The sequence below is a fragment of the Zingiber officinale genome, chromosome 11B, assembly GCF_018446385.1.
Source record: "Zingiber officinale cultivar Zhangliang chromosome 11B, Zo_v1.1, whole genome shotgun sequence".
NCBI classification, from domain to species: Eukaryota; Viridiplantae; Streptophyta; class Magnoliopsida; order Zingiberales; family Zingiberaceae; genus Zingiber; species Zingiber officinale.
Window position 1 is genome coordinate 80,759,852 of NC_056007.1, and position 20,549 is coordinate 80,780,400.

The window sequence follows — 20,549 nt, forward strand, 5'->3', positions numbered from 1 at the left end:
GATCGCCTTGTAAATAGATCGTCTTGAAATTCAGCTAGGGAAGGGTATTGACACCACACTCAAGCAAGATGAGAAGGTGAGTGATAAGTCATGGAGTTTTGATCGCCACAAGTTGCCTTGATAAGATCGAAATTAGTTCTTTGCCTAAGAACAAGAAGGAAGCTCTCACAAAAGAGAAACTCAAATTTTCATTCAAACTTACATGATTTGTCATACAAGAGTTCTCCTATTTAACATCCCTTAAGATACCCTATAAACTAATTATGCAATAAATATCATGCTTGCATGCATGAATTTTATTATTCACTAATGCAACCACTAATCCCTAATACTAGCTTAATGCAACCATGCATGCATGGTATTTGTTATACTAGTCTAGGAACTTTCAAAAATGCATTAAAAACCCACAAAGGACATCAAAAGTCACTTTAGAAAAACCCCCCATGCATGCACACGAAAATGGTTCTCATGTTGGTCCAATTTCACTTTCAAATTGAAGGAATGTGATCCACTTAGTTGTTGCCTCCATTGTGCATTGATCCTCCTTTTCCTTGAGCCTCATTATTAAGCCTTCCAAAGCTTGCTTCATTCTCTTAGTCTTGGACCTTGTCATGGGTCCCCCAATTCCCTTCAATGCATCTTCTTGGCTCACATCAGGACCGCCAGCCCCGTGAGCGACCTTTGAGGTCGCTCGCCCTCGAGGGGCTGCCAGCCCTGCAAGCGACCTCCAAGGACGCTCGCCCTTGGGGGTCACCAAGCACGGAAGTGACCTCTTAGGTCGCTCACCCTCTGTGGATCGCTGGCCCCTCGAGCAACCTCCGAGGTTGCTCATGCTCAGTGGGTCATCTCCTCCCTAGCCACGTGCATCTCCCTCACAGGGCCGTCGATAGAAAAAGGACATCGAGTGTAGTCGTCTATCACCGTCTTACATTGTCAGTAGTGACGGTGAGAGATAGATATGTGCGTTGCAGCATAACTGATTTGGACAGAAGCAAAAAATAATGAAAAATTTATCCATGGAAGGATTTATAAATCTATCGGGTCATTTGGTAAACAAAAGAAAAGAAAAGAATTTCTCATATTTTTCGAAGTAAATAAAAGAAAGGAATATAATCCTTCTTTGTTTACAAAGTAAACAGAGGTAAGTTTTTCATGATGAAAAAATTTCCATAATTTTTATTTCCTTCACGTAAACAAAGCATAAGAGATCTCAATGCGGATTGGATTGAGAAGAGGAGGTTGGAATAAATAAAATTTTAATTAAATCGAATACTTTAGAATTTATTTTCTTCTTTAAAAAATAAGTTATATTAGTTAATTTGGTTTGGATTTGATTTTGATTTTAAAATCTGATTAAACTGAATCAATTAAAATAAAAAAAAATAAACGAATTAGTAAATTTCTTAGTAAATGAACATATAAATCCTTAATTAATCGATAAGTCTTTCATGATACTATTATTGTTGAAAAATTTGATTGATTTAGTTAATTGAAAAAAATAATTTTATTTTAATTAATTTATTTTGATTTGACTTAGTTAATCGAATATTTAACCCTATAAAATAGACATGTAGTTATAAAAGAAAAGACAAACACAGCCATCTAAAATATATGATATTTCAATTATCTATATATATATATATCTTGCGGGACTTAAGATGCGTGACTGTGTGCACCTACTCCTCTAGACCGATCAAGACATATCCTGATCGGTCTGGGAGGCTTCTGATCGGTCTGTGGACCGATCAGGATATGATCAATTAAAAAATTTAACATTTCCTTATATAAATTTTTAATACCTTAATATATCCCTTTAACATATTACAATACTCAATAAATGCTTAAATTAATTTTTTTTTAATTTTTTTTTAAAACCAAACACTATAACCTAATTGGGAAGCCTAAACCCCAGAGGTAAAATCTAAAAAAAAAAAATAACTTTAACACTATAACCAAAGCCTGAACCCTAGAAATAAACTCTTAAAAAAAATATTTTATTTTTTATTTTTTAATTCATAAATAAAAAAAATTAAAAATAAAAATAAAAACAGTTGTTATCTGTGCGGCGCGTACAGTCGTATATTGTAGCTTCGCGCATGATAACAAAATTATATATATATATATATATATATATATATATATATATATATATATATATATATATAAAGTAAGGGCTCTCGACCACTTTATATAAAATAAAAGTAGAAGACGAATATTCAACAAGAATATTTCAGTAATCTTTATTCTTTTCCAGAATGCAACAACATAATATATGAAGAAGAGTTAAATATATATATATATATAAAAAGTAAGGGCTCTCGACCACTTTATATAAAATAAAAGTAGAAGACGAATATTCAACAAGAATATTTCAGTAATCTTTATTCTTTTCCAGAATGCAACAACATAATATATGAAGAAGAGATTAACTTTGCTTCAATTTTTTTATCAAATTTTGGGTAACGTGGGCTAGTTAACATTAAGTATGAATTGCAACCTCACTTATAACACTTTTATTTACTTGGTAGAAAATTATTCTGAGAAGGACGGCCAGGAGTCGATGATCCTAATGGATGAAATTGTCGTGTTACTCCTCAGACCAATTGATGGAAATATTAAAGACATATTTATCTTTTATATCATAATAGATGAAATTGTAATTGTTGCCATATGGACAACTGACTTCTCTTGGAGTATCAGCAACAGAATTCAGTCCGTTATGGACTATGACGTAAGGACATAAGGTGGGACGGATTTCAATCTAGCCATCAGCAAAATGACAACTACCTCTGAAACCACATTGGCTAGCCCTAAATCCTCTCATATTTTCTTTAAATAATATTCAATTGGATAAAAAATATGTTAAATTTTCTTTAAATGATATTTAATTGGATAAAATATATATTAAGTTTTCCTTTTACATGGTGCTAAATTTAAGAGGAATTTTATTAAAATAAGAAAAAAAAATATACTCAATTTAATAGAAAATATACTCGAATTCTAATGTAAAATGTTGAATTTAAGAGGAACTATACTCATTTTTGAATTTTTTGTACTTAAAAAATCTGAGGGGCAATTAGGTCATAATATTGCATGAGGGAGTTGAAGCAAATAAAACTTTACATGCAGGGAGTAGAAACAAAATTTTTTATGAATAGGAATTACATGCAAAATTTAAGTTGTGATTGGAGATTTTTCTCTACTTTACTCCTAAATTAACTGACCGAATAAGTTTAGAAACTTAATTTTCCTTTTTAAAAGTATTAATTATTTTAATTAATTCGATTGGATTTTAAAACTTCTAATTTGAATACATCCAATAAATCAAATATTAAAATTAATCAAATATAAAGATAAAATAGGATATAAATATATAATTAAAAAGTTTGGTTATTTTAATTGAAAATTAAATTAATCTTTATTTTGAAAAGGTTCTAATTTTGAACTTTTTGTACTTAAAAAATTTGAGGGGTAATTAGGTCATAATATTTACATGAGAGAGTTGAAGCAAATAAAACTTTACATGCAAAGAGTGAAAACAAAATTTTTTATGAATATGAATTGTATGTAAAATTTAAATTATGATTGGAGATTTTTCTCTACTTTACTCCTAAATTAACTGACTTATTCAGAAACTTAATTTTCCTTTTTAAAAGTATTAATTATTTTAATTAATTCGATTGGATTTTAAAACTTCTAATTTGAATACATCCAATAAATAAAATATTAAAATTAATCAAATATAAAGTTAAAATAGGATATAAATATATAATTATTAAAAGTTTGATTATTTTAATTGAAAATTAAATTAATCTTTATTTTCTCGATTCCGTTTGTTCAAATTTTATTGGAAATTCGGTTGTTGAATTAGTTTGAAAAAAATTTGATTCATTCGGTTTTAATTAAATAGATTGAGTAGGTTCAATTTTAAACCTATTATTCAGCTCTGGGCATTAATTTGATTTCTGCAGTATGTTTGCCGTATTTTTATCATTTATACAACTGCTTTTTAAAATTGTATTAATAAAATTAAATATCTTTAATAATTTTATATAAAAATCTATTTTTTAAAATAATATTCTAAAAAAATTAAGGTCTAATGTTTTTTTTTTTTTATCTAGGCCCTCTACGGATCGGCTGTTATCTTCTTCGTCAACAAACCCCTTTTACCGTCCTGCTGAGCCTCAGATGTTAAATCCAATTTCAATTGATTTTCTTGTTCTCATCGCATTTCATATATTTTTATATTCTAGATGTTTAAGAGAACAGTACTTGGATAGTTATTGAACCAAAAGTTTTTAGGCTGGGAAGGAAGTCAAGGAACAAAAATGAAGTAGTCTAACTGTAGTGATGCTTTGATCGGTTATTTAACTCCTACCGCATGCTTCTTTTGAGTAGATTGATTTAAGCAACGCATATTAACTACATAGAAACAAACTGTTAATAACCTTGACGATTAAAATTTGCAGATTGTAAAGATTTGGGAACAGTAACATCTAGAGCTGTATCTATATTCGACGGAGCCTGAAGCGCGTATTCAAAAATTGATCCTTTTACTACGATAAATAATGATAAAGTTTAATTTATAAATAATATATATACTAAATATATAAATAAATAAAAAATAATATATTATTATAAACACTATTTGGTTATTGTAAGGTAACAAAATTTATAAAATATGAATAATCCAATTGTGAGATTACTTCTTTCTCAATCTATAACATTGATAGCTCATTTAGTGTATCCTGTACCATTGAGACCAATGCGATGACTGCAGATAGTAACAAGGCGACAAGTAATAATCATCATGCAATTAGGTTGTCGTTCACACAAGCGACCGAGATAGCTTGCGACAACCACTACGTCGTGCAATTAGGTCAGGCGAGCAAAGGCCAACCACCAGCCCGTGTTACATGAGATAGCCACTGTGAGAATTGACGTGATTAGGTCACATAAATGATCGTTGTTGTACAATTAGGATATAATTAGTGTCGCATGTTGCAAGACGAAGAAGATGGCCAAAGAAGAAGATTAGGATTACCTCTTGTTCAGTGAAACCATGCATTGGTAGAAAAGAACACTGGAGAATAAATCACATATAAAGAAATGCAACACCAGAGAAGAAATTGCATTCAAAAAAAAGTCGTGCATCGGTGCGTGCCTTGAAGCCGTGAGAATAGGTTTAGGGGTTATTTAGGGTTTATGCCTCTCATTTTATTTTAGATATAATTAAAAAAATGGATCTTTCAATATTTCATTGGACTCTCATTTTATTTTAGATATAATTAAAAAAAAATGGACTTTTCATTGGACTAGACCCTGAGACGATTGTCTCTCTGTCCTCATGGAAGTCATGACTATGGTATCATCTAGTATGTAAACCTATTGTGATGGCTTATGAGGATACTGTTTGTAGTTGAGAAGATATTCTAGGATTTTAGTGAATTAAGTTAGCTCTAGGTTTGCAAAGCTGGCCATAATAAACACCTAGTTTAGTAACGCATATGAACCAAACAGCTGGATCCGCCCCGATTGTCTCTAAAATTAATTGGATAATTAGATTAAGAAAATAATTTTAACAAAATACATTATTTTTAAACTCCCAGATAATTATCTAAACAACCGGTACATACCTCTTGGAAAGACAGATAAAAGAATGAATCATTTATATTTATAGTCGAATTGTGGTCCCGATTCAATCGTAATTAGTTATAATCCCTTCTTAGATTTATTGTTCTCATATTATAATTTAGGTCAGGTCGGATGATCAGATGTCATCGATAGTGAGCAAGTGGTCAGCTAGCCTGACGTCAGGGGACAACCTCTGGATGATTTTCAGCCACTTGCTATGATATAAATTATAACCTGGGGAGACAATGAACTCAGAAATGGATCGCAACTAATTGTGGCCGATCGCGGCTACAATCTGACCGTAATTATAAGTGATTATCCTCTGTTCCACTTTTTTGTAGCTCAGGAGATTTGGACACTTATAAAAAAGTGGACTAAGGGATGAACCACTTATAATTACTGTCAGATCGTGATCATGATCTGATCGTAATTAATTACAATTTCTCCTTAGATTTACTATCTCCCCACTCGACGCAAGACTACCTAGTCACTTGTCCCCGATGACTTTTGGTCATTGTTTCAACCCAAATTATAAGGACACTAAACCTAAAGAGGAATCACTATCCATTACTAGTGGATCACAACTATAATCTAACCGTGCTTGTAAATGGTTCATCTCTGAATATATTTTGTTGGGGCTAGAGGATCAACCCCCCCCCCCCCCCCTCGATAAATCCTATTTGCTACGATATGTTTGAAGAAACACTCTTTTTAAATTGCTTTGCGTGCAAGTTCTTAGTAAACTTCGCCCCCACGATTGCTATCTTAAGAGTCAAACACGAGCAAGTGCGTGCGAACCCATCGGACGATCGACAGCTGCAGACTGACAGGGAGCTCTGTCCCATTTAACAATCAAAGCTTGCCGTTTATATCGGTCTCCCGAATCAGTTGAAGTTTTTGCGCTTTTCTTCCCCAAATCCACAGCTTCCTTCGCCTTCCAATCCGTAACCCTAATCCCGACTCGCCCAAGACCATGGCTTCATCGCCTCCGGATTCGGAGATGTCCTTCTCCGACTTCCCGGAAGATGTCCAGATCAACATCCTCTCGTTCCTCTCCCCCTCCGAGGTCTCCGCCTTCGCCTGCACCTCCCGCCGCTTCGCCGCCCTCTGCGGCGTCTCCGACCCCGACAGCGCCCTCTGGCTCGCCATGTGCGAGCGCCGCTGGGGCTCATGCACCAGCCTCCGCTCCTGGTCCTCCTCGCCCGCCGCCTCCTTCTCCCGTCTCTACAAAGAGCTGGATCGATGGGAGAGCCTTATCGGTTTCTGGCGCAGGATTGGCCGTGGCGGACCGCACCTCGTCTTCTTCGAATGGGGTCCGTCCTACATTGCTGGATCGCTGATCTTCCCCGCGCCTGATGCCTGCGGCGAAGGATATGGCGTTCTCAAGCTGCCCTTCCTCTGGTTGGGTCTTTCCCGGTGCGGCGAAGCGATCAGTTTGCTCCACCCGGGCGGTTGCTCAGATTCGTCGGCGGATCTGTTGGGCACGATTCCGGATTCCTCGGTCTCACCCTCGGGCTTCTCAGATCGCGACTTGGTTCCCGTGAGCATTAACTTCATGGGTTGCAGCCATTTCGTTGTGGAAGACGGTCACTGCTGCGCTGATGGTAGGACAGAAGAGTCGACTGGGTTTCTGGAGGAGATCGAAGCGACATCGCCTCCGGACAGGTTGATGTCAGAGATCTATAAGCACTTCGCTAATCGGACGAGTCCTAGTGGTGATAAGGCAATGAGAAGGCAGAGGAAGAAGGAAAGGGGGCGCTTTGGGAGGCAGCATTATTTGGAGCCGGAGCATTTCGTGAAGATCAATAACTACTATCCCACTCCAGACCGACCTTTGCAGGGCTTGTGGAAGGTGTTTCCTTCTTGTTCCTTCTCTCTTTGTGAAAAATTTCATTTTTATTCGAGATTGGAGCTTCTCATGCGTAGCTTGTTTGGAACAAACAATTATGCAAATAATGTTGGAATCATACTTTTAGTGAATACCTTTGCTTGGAATTACAATCTCGACGTAGAAAATTTTGTGATGTTATCTGACCAGCAGTGATGTGATATTTAAGTCTTTTAGTTTTTTTTTGGCTGCGTTGCTATATGCCCAAATCCAATTTAGTCGCTTACTTCCTCAAGACAAATGCACTAGGCAACAACTCTGGTGCTAGCAAATAGAAGAAATGACATTTATATTTCGAAGAGTTTACATCTCCTGTGGTATTAGATTTCTTTTCTTTAAAGTGATACTTCAAAATAAAATAGCTGCCTGCTTTTATTGTGATCAGTGTAAGCTTTCCTAAACAAAATTTCCTCCAGCAGGGGATCTCTGAGGACATGCTACTTGAGTTCTACCTTGTCTCCTATGATGACATTGGTGGTATCACATGTCGGAGAGTGAGCGAAGGAGAACAATTCTCTGGTTATTCTCCTGTCTTCTGGACTTCAAACACTACATTTCTCGAGTCACCATTTTCTAAGGAGGAACAAGATCTGTATGGAAATCGCGAGCACATACATCTCGTGGCTTCAAACCCGAGAAACGTGGTGAGTGCAGCTGTCTTACGGATTCTTTGCATTAGCTCTTCTTATGACTTGGCAATTCCAAGCTCATCAGCTTCTACGGGTGATTCTAAAAATGTAGAAGGTAGAGTATGGGAATATGATGATGGAACTTTTGGGTTTGGATTTTTTCGAAATAACTATGTTGTTGACTTGAAGCATATTGCTTTAAGTGGGTCTCTACTTGATACTGTAGAATATTTCTCCAACCATTCAAGTTGATAATCCATTTCTGAGTTACTTGTTATACAAACTATACCGTAAGCTAAATATTTACAGTCCTGTGACTCTCCATATTGTGCCATGTTAATGTTTTAAGTTACACACAGCTGCTGATTTAGCAACAATGCCTGTACTGACTGCTGAGCATAATGAAAGAAAAGGATTATATAGTAAGTTAACTGGTACTTTTACTTTCTTAAACAACAACATTGGCATAGACACAGTATTAAAGGGTATGAATTTAGATAGTCAGCAATAGGAATGCTCTAATATCTATAATTCGATTGAGCTCAGTTTTTTTTTCTTTGTTATTATTGTTATTGTTTTGTCTGTCTATGTAGTTAATGTCTAACGTTCTATAGAACTCAGCTTTTCTCTTTTTTTGTGTTTCCTTTTTTTTGTTGCTGTGTGTATGCGTTGAAGTTAGAGTTCTGATGAATTAAAATTCTAATCAAATTCTAATGACTGTGCCAATGGCTAACTAATACTCATAAGAATGTCTGATATAGAACACCCGTGAAAATGTGAGATTGAAACAAATTACAAGAGGTCTTAGACATCAAAGATACACTTCTCATATTGTTGTGCACTTGTCTTTGGTATATTTGAAGATTGTAATGCAACCTCATCAAACTGTTATTGTGCTGGCGGGTACATGTAGAGGGCAGCGTAATCTTCCTGAGTAACTTTTGAGAATGCCAACCAGATATGCAGGATATGTTTTTTTTTTTTAAAGATTTGGCCTAGAAGATCCGCCTTTTGAACATCAATTCTGCGGATAACTGGTGATATTGGAGAGGTAATATGATTTTTTTTTTGACTAAACATATAATCCTACTGTGTATGTATTTTAAGGTTTTACTTCTGTGTAATCCTTTTGTAAATATCTCTTCAAGTTTTCATCAAAGATTCACCCAAAAATAGTTCGATTGAGACTTTGTTACTATAATGTCTCTGTTATATCCGTTGATTTTTTTATTTTTTTTAATTTTTTTTACGATATGGCAATTCCTAGAATGTTGTCCCTACGTGTGAAGTCAACATATCCGCTCTTATATCAATAGGAATAACAATTTTAGCGTTTGGTTTGTGAACATCAGATGCTAGTAACGCAATCAGAGTGACTGAAACTTCTAGTTCAACATTAAGCAGAGAAACTTCCTAGTGTGGCTCACTCTGTAGGAGATAAATCTTAATACAACCAGAAGCAACTAAAGAAAAATGTGGGCAGGAAAATGCATTGCAATACAGAGACCGAGGTTATTGCTAATAAAATGCATAATTTGCATCATATGGACCAAACCATAAATAAGGACCTATTTATTTTGATCGTAAGATGTTATTAGATGTGATATTATACCCCATTTAGAGTGGGCTTAGACAAGGTTATGTTTTTATTGAAAGCGTTAGTTTATGAATTTGAACAGTAAAACTTAATGGAAGTCTCCTAAAACTACTTTACTTACCACTAAACTAAGAACGCCAAATTTAAGTATTTAACAAAGAACTTAAATTATTGCTAGAGGTGGTATACCGTATGACATATTAAATTTTTTATATGATAACTGAACGTTCTAATATAAACAAAATAGGTGCCGACACGGTATCAAAATTTGGTATGTTAAAGTTTTAATTTATCGAATTTTTAATATGGTATAAATTTTATATCCTAGTACTAAAATATCGGTATTGGTATGATATATATTGTATCGAAATATTAAATTTCATATCGATATTGAAGAGTTTGGTATAATATAATATCGTATCGAAATTTTTGATACAATATTAATATCAATATATTTGATATATATATTGATATGATATATACAATATATTAAAATTTTCAATATTTCTCCCCTAATTATTATATTGTAAAAAAGACAAGCAACCCTTATCGAACATAGTTGATATATGTAAAATCTTTTATGATTTACTTTCTTTCTAAATCGCATGAGATAATTCTGAATAGGGATGGTAATGAGGTAGATTAAAATTCAGCCTCATAACAAATCTGTCCCGGCAGAGTCGATTTAAACCAATCCAGACAGGACAGGTTTAGACCCATTTAAACAAGTCTCAAGGCGGATCCGGGATGGGTTATGAGTTTAATCAGACCCGCTCCATACCCGTCTCGTATACTATTTTTTATTTTTTAATTAATTATTAATTAAATAAAAATTGATAATTAATTTTTAATTGAATTAAAATTGATAGATTTTAATTTGTGATAATATTTTTTGTTACAAAATATTATTAATATAAATGTTGAAAATAAATTTAATATTTAATTAATTTTTGAAATTTTATATTTTATATTTAAAAAAAAATATATGACGGATCTAGTAGGTCTAATTTGGATCCGTCCTACTAGATTTGCGGGGTAGGATGGGCCGGGTCCAAAGGGAGACGGAGTGGGTCTCGGGTTTAACCAAATCCGCTCCAACTTAAATCTGTTACCGCCCTAATTCTGAGAGGACTCTTGAAAGAGAATTATCACTTTTTGCTACAAGGAACGGCGAGTAATTTCATTCGCAGCGGCATAACCCACAAAGCGAGCGTGTCTGAACTTCAAGGCCTAGGGCATCTCCTTGAGCTCCCATTGTGCTCCATGTTGATAAAAAAACCTAGTTAGGGAGCCGCACCTTTTTTACATGGTGGGGTTCATATAAAAAACCTCTCTCTATTGGGCATGCCTTAATGGGTTTCCATAGATGCCTCCTAATGGATCGAATGGATTTACTCTGGTGTTCGACCCATCTGATTCACTACCCGTTTTACATATCATATTATTAAGTTTCTAATATTTTTAAGGTAGCAACCTCGCAGAAACCAGAGCAAAACCACGGAAGCACCAAAGCTGCAGGAATGGCTGTCGGGTAGGATTCCTTGCTTTTTCTTTTCACATGTTGTACCTTGTTTTTTCCTTCGATTTCTTAGCTTTGACACTTTTTTGGACATTTTTCTTTCAGTAAGAACAAGAGGATCTCAAAAGGGCAAAAGGAGGGAAGAAGAAACGTAATTTTAACTTCATTTCTCTCGTTCTTTTTTATTTATTTATTTTGGTCTAGGTCGGATGCAATTCGTGTTAATTCCATTTTTTGTTTGATATGGATAACATGGTCGATTGATTGTTTCAGGGTAGATCCTTTCGCTAAGAAGGGCTGGTATGATATCAAAGCGCCTTCAGTATTCAGCGTCAGGAACGTTGGGAAAACACTTGTATCGAGGACGCAGGGAACCAAGGTCTGTTACCATGAAAGAATGCTATGCAATCTTCTTGTTGGATATTTTTTCAATTCCGTGACCTGATATTAGCTTACTTCAGTTTTCACTTAGGTTTATCTTTATTAGCGTCATTGCGTGTTGTTGCTGAAGTGGCAGTGCTGCATTGAGAAAAAATTTTCTCTAGAGAGTTAGACCCAACCCAAGTTTTTCAGGTCAAGGAAAATTTAGATAATGTCAGTTATCAGTTTTTAAGCCACCATCAAAGCAGTTAATAATTGTAATTTTACAAATTTGCTTATTGCAATCTAAAATCAAAATAATGCAAATCTGTGGGTCTGTTCAGAGTGGAATGGATACTATATCTTTGGAACATTGTCTTTTGCCCAAGCAGATAGTCACCCTGATGTTAATCCCTTCAACATTAGAATTACTTGCCGTGCAGGATGAGGATAACAGAAGGCTTTTGTGCCCTATTCTAACCCATGCTTGATTGTCCGGCTCATCTTCCATGATCCCTATTACGCAGTATGGAGAAGATAATCGTGCCCCTATTTTGTTCTAGTGATAGTGAAAGGGTGAATTGCTGCCATAGAGCACCCTTTCTACATTCCTAAATACAGGCTTCTTAGGGATCTAAGTAAGGTTTGACCATTCTGATGCTGAGATTCTGGATGGAAACGAGTACAGATGCAGTTCTATGTACCCCACAGTTAAATTTTAGTTACTTCATGGTTATTTTGTTTCTTGATTCACATGGCATATTTTAATCTTTATTTTTTCAATTTGTCATTTCACATAGGTTAGTTGTGTTAATTGTTTTACTAGAGAGTCTATATAGTCTGTATGAAAATCAAAATGTCTATATTCTAAATGGTTAGTTGTATTTATCCAGTTAAATGACAGCTTGACTTGGTTCTTCGAGAATTATCACTACTGGAATTTCGACCGCTCTGGTTTTACACTTTTTTTTTTTCCCCTAACATCCATGGTTGTTATACATGCATCTTGTGTAAAGTTTAGTTTTTGTATGTGAATTTTCGTTCTAGGAGTCATGTACAAATGGGTAACACAAATAAAAATATAGCGAGCCTTGTTCTGGCTAAAACAGAATGCATCTTATTGCCATCGGCTGAATCTTGAAGCTCATATCTCTAATTAGTTTGTATTGTTGAGGTTGAATATCAACAATGCTGCTACTGCCAGTTGCTTTTTCCATGGATAAAATTGTTGGGACCTTGACGTCCGCTATAGGGGGGGTGAATAGCGTCTCACCCAAAACTTTACTTCCTATAATGTTAGTGCACAGCGGAATACAAAAGCAAACTAACAAATACGAAAGTTAACCTAAAACAAGAAGAAAGAAGACAACAAACCAAACACAAACCCTAACACAAAGCGTGTACGTGGTTCGGAGATAACTTGCTCCTACTCCACGGCGTGTCCGTAAGGTGGACGATCCCTCAATCCGTAGGTGGATTAGTCCCCGGCAAACTCCGGCTAGCTCAACCTCCTTGTGGGTGGAGAAACCTCACCACAACTCCAACCAAGACCTCTTGGCACACAAAGATCTCTTGAGCACTTTGGTGACTACTAATTAGGCTTTAACCAAGTCTAATTTCGTCACCTTGGCCGGCCATCCCAAGCTCCTTCTTATAGAGCTTGGAGCAAATCAGAAAGCTGATTTGCCCGTTACCAGTCGACTGGTCAATGCACCAGTCGACTGGTGCCAACGGCTATCTCAACGACTCTCTGCTACAGTGCATCAGTCGACTGCTACAATCATCAGTCGACTGCTACAGTACTGCTACAGTAACGCTACAGTACTGCTACAGTAACGCTACAGTAAACCCTAATTTTGGGATTTTGCCTCGAGTACATTCACTCAGCACTCGTTCTCTCCCGACCAACCTAGACCTAGCCTTCTAGCCTCCTCCATCAGCCTAATCGCTCCCCCTTTACCTAAACTCCCCCTTGAGTTAGGATTTCTTGCAAAGGTGTATAGGTTTCCCACTTAAACCTAGACTTCTCCCCCTTTGCCATACATCAAAAAGAGCTCCAACAATATCCCAATTGTTGAAAACATGTCATCCAAATTGACCCTAAACTCATGTATTTATCCCCCATTGATCTCATACATTTAAACGAGTTAACACGGTCAAGAACAATGTCGAAAAACACTTTTAGGCTGGTATCAGTCGACTGAACTAGGTACCAGTCGACTGCCCCCTTCGACAGAACCTTACAGAAACATTCTGTGGTCGAAATCTACTGTTACCAGTCGACTGGTATCGGCACCAGTCGACTGGTATCGACAAAATGAGCTTACAGAAACATTCTGTGCTCAAAAACACTGTTACCAGTCGACTGGTACCCTATTTCTGAAAAAATCAGCCTTTTCAGGCCAACTTCAGAAATGCACCAGAAATTCCACAGACCTCCAAAAATTCCCAAATTTTGTGGAGAGGTCTATTGTACCCATGTCTACTTGGGAAAAATATATATAAAAATACATTTATCACAGATCCCAAGATTGACACAAAATTCAAAACTAGCTAAATGGTTCAATTAAACCTTGACCTAAAGTCCTAGTTTTGGCTTCCTCTTGATGTATCTGCCCATACTAAACCATAATGCATTACTAGCATTAGTTTATATGGCATCTCTACATCAAAAACTAATTTTTCATGCAATATGAACCCAATTCATATTTCTATGCATGAAACTCAACTCAATTGTGCCAACCCACTATGTTAGAGACTTAAGTCCGTCTCCTAACCACTTGGCACATTTGATAACCCATCTACCATGGGTCCCAAAGGCTCTTCCTAACCTTAGGAATCTTAACCTTAGTCACCTCCCTTGGTGATTCATCCACTATGGCTAGGCCACTTCGGTGCACCTCGGGTGACACTTGGCCTACAAAACTCACCTTCTTAACCTTAGACACATTGTCTTTGGTTAATTTCTTCTTGTCCTTAACCTTGGACATCCCATCCTTGCCATAATTATATGCCACCCTAGCATATTCCTTCTTATTGGCCTTAGATGACTCTCCCTTATCCTTGGTCACACCTCCCTTACCAATGTCATGTGCTACCTTAGCACTTGACCTCTTTTTGGTCTTGGAGGGACCTAATTTGACATTTTTAGGTTTTTGACTACCCAAATACATGTCAAGTCCTTTAGGTCCAATAATGAACCTCTCTAGGACTTTCTCCATTTCCTCAAGCTTTGCCTTCAAGACTTGATTTTCTAATTCTAGGGTTCTAACCCTAAAGTCAACATGTCCACCTTGGACATGCCTAGACCTACCCACCTTCCTAGGCATATGTCTCCCTTTCTTGGGATTAATGCTTAGGTTTTCACCCACTTTCCTTCCCTTAGGCAAAGTGGTTTGGGTCTTAATAGGTCTACCCTTAGTGTATGATTTCTTAGGGTTATCTACCGTGTTAACCCTATTCCTATCATTATACCTAAATCCATGATTATGCTTGGGTAAATAATCTACATTATTTCTAACAAGCATATAAGAATTAGAGCTTGGATCAAGCTTCAAAATAGGAATTACCTTCCCTTTTACCTTTGAAGCTCCCCCTTGACTTGTGCTCCTCTTCTTTTCCCATTTCTTCAAGTGCGCCAATTTCTTGAGCTCTCCTCTCCTTGGGCACTTTGTGTGGTAGTGACCCCACTCACCACATGTAAAGCACCTAATGTGCTTCTTCTCCTTCTTCTTCCTACAACTCACATTAGTTTCTAAATTAACTTTAGTGAGTTTAGGGTTTACCTCCTTTACCTTCTTGAGCGAAGGACACCTACTCTTGTAGTGCCCCATCTTACCACACTCAAAGCATTTGATGTGGTCCTTTTTGCTCTTCTTGGTAGTTGAGGTGGAGGGTTGAACTTCCAAGATCTCCTCTTCCTTGGATTGCTCTTCTTCCTCTTCACTTGAAGATGTGGATGGTTCCACTTCTTCCTCCCTTGAAGATGTGGATGATACCTCCTCATCTTCCTTCTCCTCCTCGGATGTTGAGCTCGTGTCAACATTCGATTGGTCCTTCTCTTCTTGGACCAATGAGTCCTTCTCCTTGGGTTCCTCCTCTTCTTGGATTTGTGTAGGACTCTCATGAAGCGCAATTACCTTTTTCCAAAGGTCACTTGCATTCTCGTATTACCTACATTCAATATCGCATTAGGAGGTAATAAATTAATTAAAATTCTAGTTACCTCCTTGTCCGTCTCCGATTGCTCCCTTTGCTCCTTGGTCCAATATCGACGTCGGAGACGCTTTCCCTTCTTGTCGGTTGGAGTGTTAACCGGTTCCTCCATAGCAATCCATTGGTCCCAATTCATTTGGAACCACATCTCCATGCGCTTCCTCCAATAGTCGAAGTCCTCGCGCTCGTATGGAGGTGGGATTCGGATGTCCCATCCGAGAGGTCCCTCCGACTCCATCTTCTTCCTCTAGCCGCTCTCTTGGCGATTAGTCCAACAAGAGCTCACCTTGCTCTGATACCACTTGTTGGGACCTTGACGTCCGCTAGAGGGGGGGTGAATAGCGTCTCACCCAAAACTTTACTTCCTATAATGTTAGTGCACAGCGGAATACAAAAGCAAACTAACAAATACGAAAGTTAACCTAAAACAAGAAGAAAGAAGACAACAAACCAAACACAAACCCTAACACAAAGCGTGTACGTGGTTCGGAGATAACTTGCTCCTACTCCACGGCGTGTCCGTAAGGTGGACGATCCCTCAATCCGTCGGTGGATTAGTCCCCGGCAAACTCCGGCTAGCTCAACCTCCTTGTGGGTGGAGAAACCTCACCACAACTCCAACCAAGACCTCTTGGCACACAAAGATCTCTTGAGCACTTTGGTGACTACTAATTAGGCTTTAACCAAGTCTAATTTCGTCACCTTGGCCGGCCATCCCAAGCTCCTTCTTATAGAGCTTGGAGCAAATCAGAAAGCTGATTTGCCCGTTACAGTCGACTGGTCAATGCATCAGTCGACTGCTACAATCATCAGTCGACTGCTACAGTACTGCTACAGTAACGCTACAGTAACGCTACAGTAAACCCTAATTTTAAGATTTTGCCTCGAGTACATTCACTCAGCACTCGTTCTCTCCCGACCAACCTAGACCTAGCCTTCTAGCCTCCTCCATCAGCCTCGCGTCCCTCGGATGTCTCCCCATCCTTCACGTCTTGCCTTCTGGAGCTTCCTTCGGCCTTGTCCATATTGTCGGGTCTTCCTTTGCCAAGAGGCTCCTCACCTCCGGGGCTTCATCCATTGTCAAGTCACACTTGGACTTACGTTGCCAAGACTACATGCTTGGACTTACACCGCCAAGACTCATTCTTGGACTTTCCTCCTTTGCCAAGATCACACTTGAACTTTTCTTGTTGTACTTGTATCCTGCACACTCACAATGCATATCAAATACAACAATAAACCTAACTTAAACCTTTGCCCAAACATCAAAACCTAGGGCACCTAGATTGCTCCAACAAAAATTAGTTACTAATCCTTGTGACTGTGTATAACTAAGCTGTTTATGGACTAGCCAAGTTCCTTCTGATTAGCACTTTGAGCTTTTTACTCTAATAGTGCAAAATTTTAGGGCTACAAACTAGTTAGTCCTGCCATTTAGCAATTGAATTGATTTGTTATCCATACTCCTATCAATTTCTTTTATTTATTTCAATGTAGTTTGATGATCGTATCAAACCTCCTTGTTGATGCTTTTATAGTTGTCTTTTAGATGCATGTGGAACTGAGATTTGTTTTTACCTAGCTACCTTGTTGCTCATCGTAATATATTCTTTATTCTCGTTTTCAGATTGTCTCTGAGGGCCTCAACCAGAGTGTTTGAGGTTTCTTTAGTGGACCTTCAGAATGAGGAGGACCAGACTTACAGTAAGATTCGACTTCGTGCAGAGGATGTACAAGGAAAGAATGTCCTGACTAATTTTTGGGTATGCCTCTTACATCTTGGCAAACAATCATGTTCTCTTGGTGTTTAACCTGGTTTCTTTTGATCCAGGGAATGAATGCCACTACTGATAAACTTAGATTCTCTTGCCAAACAATCTCTTTGAATTTGTTATGTTGCATCATATCAATTGGCAAAAATATGCATGGAACTGCTAAGATGTAGGTTCATGGTGATTAGTTTAGTTGATTCAATCTCGTATACACTTGTAAACAGAAGTATCATTTCTTTGTAAACAGAAGTATCATTTCTTGTGCTTAATGCCAAACTTATCGAACGTTTAACTAGAAATATCGTAATGACAACTATATTGCAATGTAAAGGATGTTACACGTCTTCAATGACCATGACTCAGACCGGCGTCCTTTGATGGGTCGTCGCTGATCACTATATCGAACTCCCTGGATCATGAGAACAGTTGCTTTCAGATCCCGAGGCAGGAGACGATGGAAAGGACGGCGCAACGCACGGAGGCGGCGGCGGCATCGAAGACCGTCGACAATCTCCTCTCATGCAACGCCCAGACGGTGCTGAGGCATTCTACCGTGGCCAGCAGGACGCCCATCAGTCTCTCCTTTTCGGAAGTGGGGAAAGGAAGGAATGGCCGCACGCCTCGTCAGAACGCAGGACGGCAATAAACGAAAGCACTAGGGAGATAAAGCTGGCGTCGCTTTGAGCGGAGAATTATTACGAGCGGTACTGCTACACGGCGCCAATCACGAGCCGATTTTGAGTCAGCCGATGCAAACCTAACCAGCTAAATAGAGAATTATTATCTGAGAAAGTTTCAATTTGTCTATAAAATTTTTTGATAGAATTTTTTTAAAACAAAAATTGAATAATCTTTTTTAAAACTTTCTAATTATTTCTAAAATATAAAAATTAAATGAATTATTTTCTAAAATTGTAATAAATTATAAAAATTAATAATTAGATAATTTTAAATAAATATAATTAATTTTTTTACTTTGTTATTCGACTCATTAAAATCAACTTAATGTTTCAGGGCTTTCATTTCTTTTATTTTTTTATTTAATTATTGTACTATTTATGTTAATTTATTTTTTTATCCGCAATAATAGAAGTATAGATTTACAAATTAGTATGCCTTTTATAAATTTATTACTTTTAAAATCATAAAACTCAATGCGAGCTGTAGACCAGATTTGAATTTATATGCGTAATGGATAGTAATCGGATTTATCCTGAGTTAAATATTGTTAAACACTTTTGGGAGATCTGATAGTAATCAGATTTATCATTAGTAATGAGATTATGTTTTCTTAGTAGTAACCAGATTTATCATTAGTAATGAGATTATTTTTTCTTGAGCTTTAGCTCAGAATTATTTTCATCCAAGTATTAGACAATTCTACTAGGCAATATAACTGAGACCTATCGAGCAATATGATTAAATTCTACCGAGTAATATAACAAAATTCCACCGAGAAATATGGATAATCTCCTGAGCAATTGCATTCTTTGATGCTACAATAATATATTTGATATGCTATAGTAAATACTACACTATCAAATGTTTTGGAAATCATATTTATATCCTGAGCAATAAATTTCCATATTCTATAGTTTGCTACAGAAATACTCTAGTCCAGCATTGCTACAATGTTACAGAAAATCATATTTATTTCCCTAGCAATAATTCTCATCATGGAAATCATATTTATCTCCTGAACAATAATTCTCGTATTCTACAATGATGCTACGGTGCCAATAATTCTCGTATGCTACAATGATGCTACGGTGCCAACTCTGCTATAGTATGCTGGAAATCAAAATGTCTCCTCTCAAGCAATGACATTCACAATAAATTGTTACAATATCAACACTATAGTAATGTTACAATAATGCAAAGCATGAGTAAATGTTCAAAAATCAAGGAAGGAACCCTTGACGAAGACCCTTCAACACTTAAGTCAGTACGATATTCGAGCAGGCAAATGGAGAGATGAATAGTAGGATACGTGCGCATAAGTAAGACTGTCGTAAGACGTGCACGTGCGTACCTAGTCAATGGAGCCCTTTTATATACCACCTCTCACAACTTTCGTAATTATGAGGTGACAGAGAATGTCAGAGGTTGTCGAGTTAAGAGAAGACATACAGCGTGGGCGATGTACAATAACTGTCCGAGGAATCTTCCATTACCCATATGTGTACCTTTTTTATCTTTTATAACTTACGCCATTAATGAAGCGAATGAAGGAATATACAGTTATAAGTTGTTGGTTGATGAGAAGTGTAATCACTTTTAAGAAGGTTTTAGTGAATGCTCGCATTATAATAGAGGAATATTCTCTGACAAACGGTTATTATTCTGACAAGTTGTTATGATTTTTTGACCATATTGTCTGCCGAGTGTATCCTGACCGGATTTTTAAATCGGTTGACTATAATCCATTCTTCCTTAAGATGCTCAGTTATGTACTGGGTGGTGTTAGAGGTATGTTTTAGAAGTAGTGTTAGAGATATGTTTTAGAAGTAATATGAAACTAACTCCTCTAGATCTTGTCGATTCTTTAGACGACCGACCATATACTAGGATACTTGTCTTTAAGACAGTGGCGTAGCCGGTATACAACACAAAATATATAATAAAAGTCATATATTAACTTCATATGTTTTTACAATATTACAAAATAGCTCATCTCACTCAATATATGGTATCAAACAATCATTTATCATATCATCTCCCAACCGATTACAAAGTAAAATTTTGAGTATTTTCATTGCTGAAAACACTCTCTCTACAACAGTTGTAACAGGTAATAGCAATTTTGAGTATTTTCATTGCTGAAAACACTCTCTCTACAACAGTTGTAACAGGTAATAGCAATGCTAAGCAATGCTAATTTAAAAAGTAAATATACCAAATGATACAACCAATGTTTTTTTAATTGAACCATCAT

General features: G+C 36.8%; 1 protein-coding gene and 1 pseudogene across 1 annotated transcript; both read left to right on the top strand.

The window, feature by feature from the left end:
- Positions 1 to 6,429: 6,429 nt before the first annotated feature.
- On the top strand, positions 6,430 to 8,428 carry LOC122035226 (F-box protein At3g12350-like). The gene is made up of 2 exons (XM_042594645.1): positions 6,430 to 7,486; positions 7,942 to 8,428. The coding sequence occupies exons 1-2, from the start codon at positions 6,608 to 6,610 to the stop codon at positions 8,401 to 8,403; spliced, it is 1,341 nt and encodes a 446-aa protein (XP_042450579.1). The 5' UTR covers positions 6,430 to 6,607; the 3' UTR covers positions 8,404 to 8,428.
- Positions 8,429 to 11,114: 2,686 nt separating this feature from the next.
- Positions 11,115 to 17,913, top strand: LOC122034086 (annotated as a pseudogene).
- The last annotated feature ends 2,636 nt before the right edge of the window (positions 17,914 to 20,549 follow it).

Bases quoted from the DNA above. Each gene is read 5' to 3' on its own strand.
- LOC122035226 (XM_042594645.1), top strand. From the start codon at position 6,608: ATGGCTTCATCGCCTCCGGATTCGGAGATGTCCTTCTCCGACTTCCCG. The intron at 7,487-7,941 runs GTGTTTCCTTCT...TTCCTCCAGCAG, and splicing joins CTTTGCAGGGCTTGTGGAAG to GGGATCTCTGAGGACATGCT.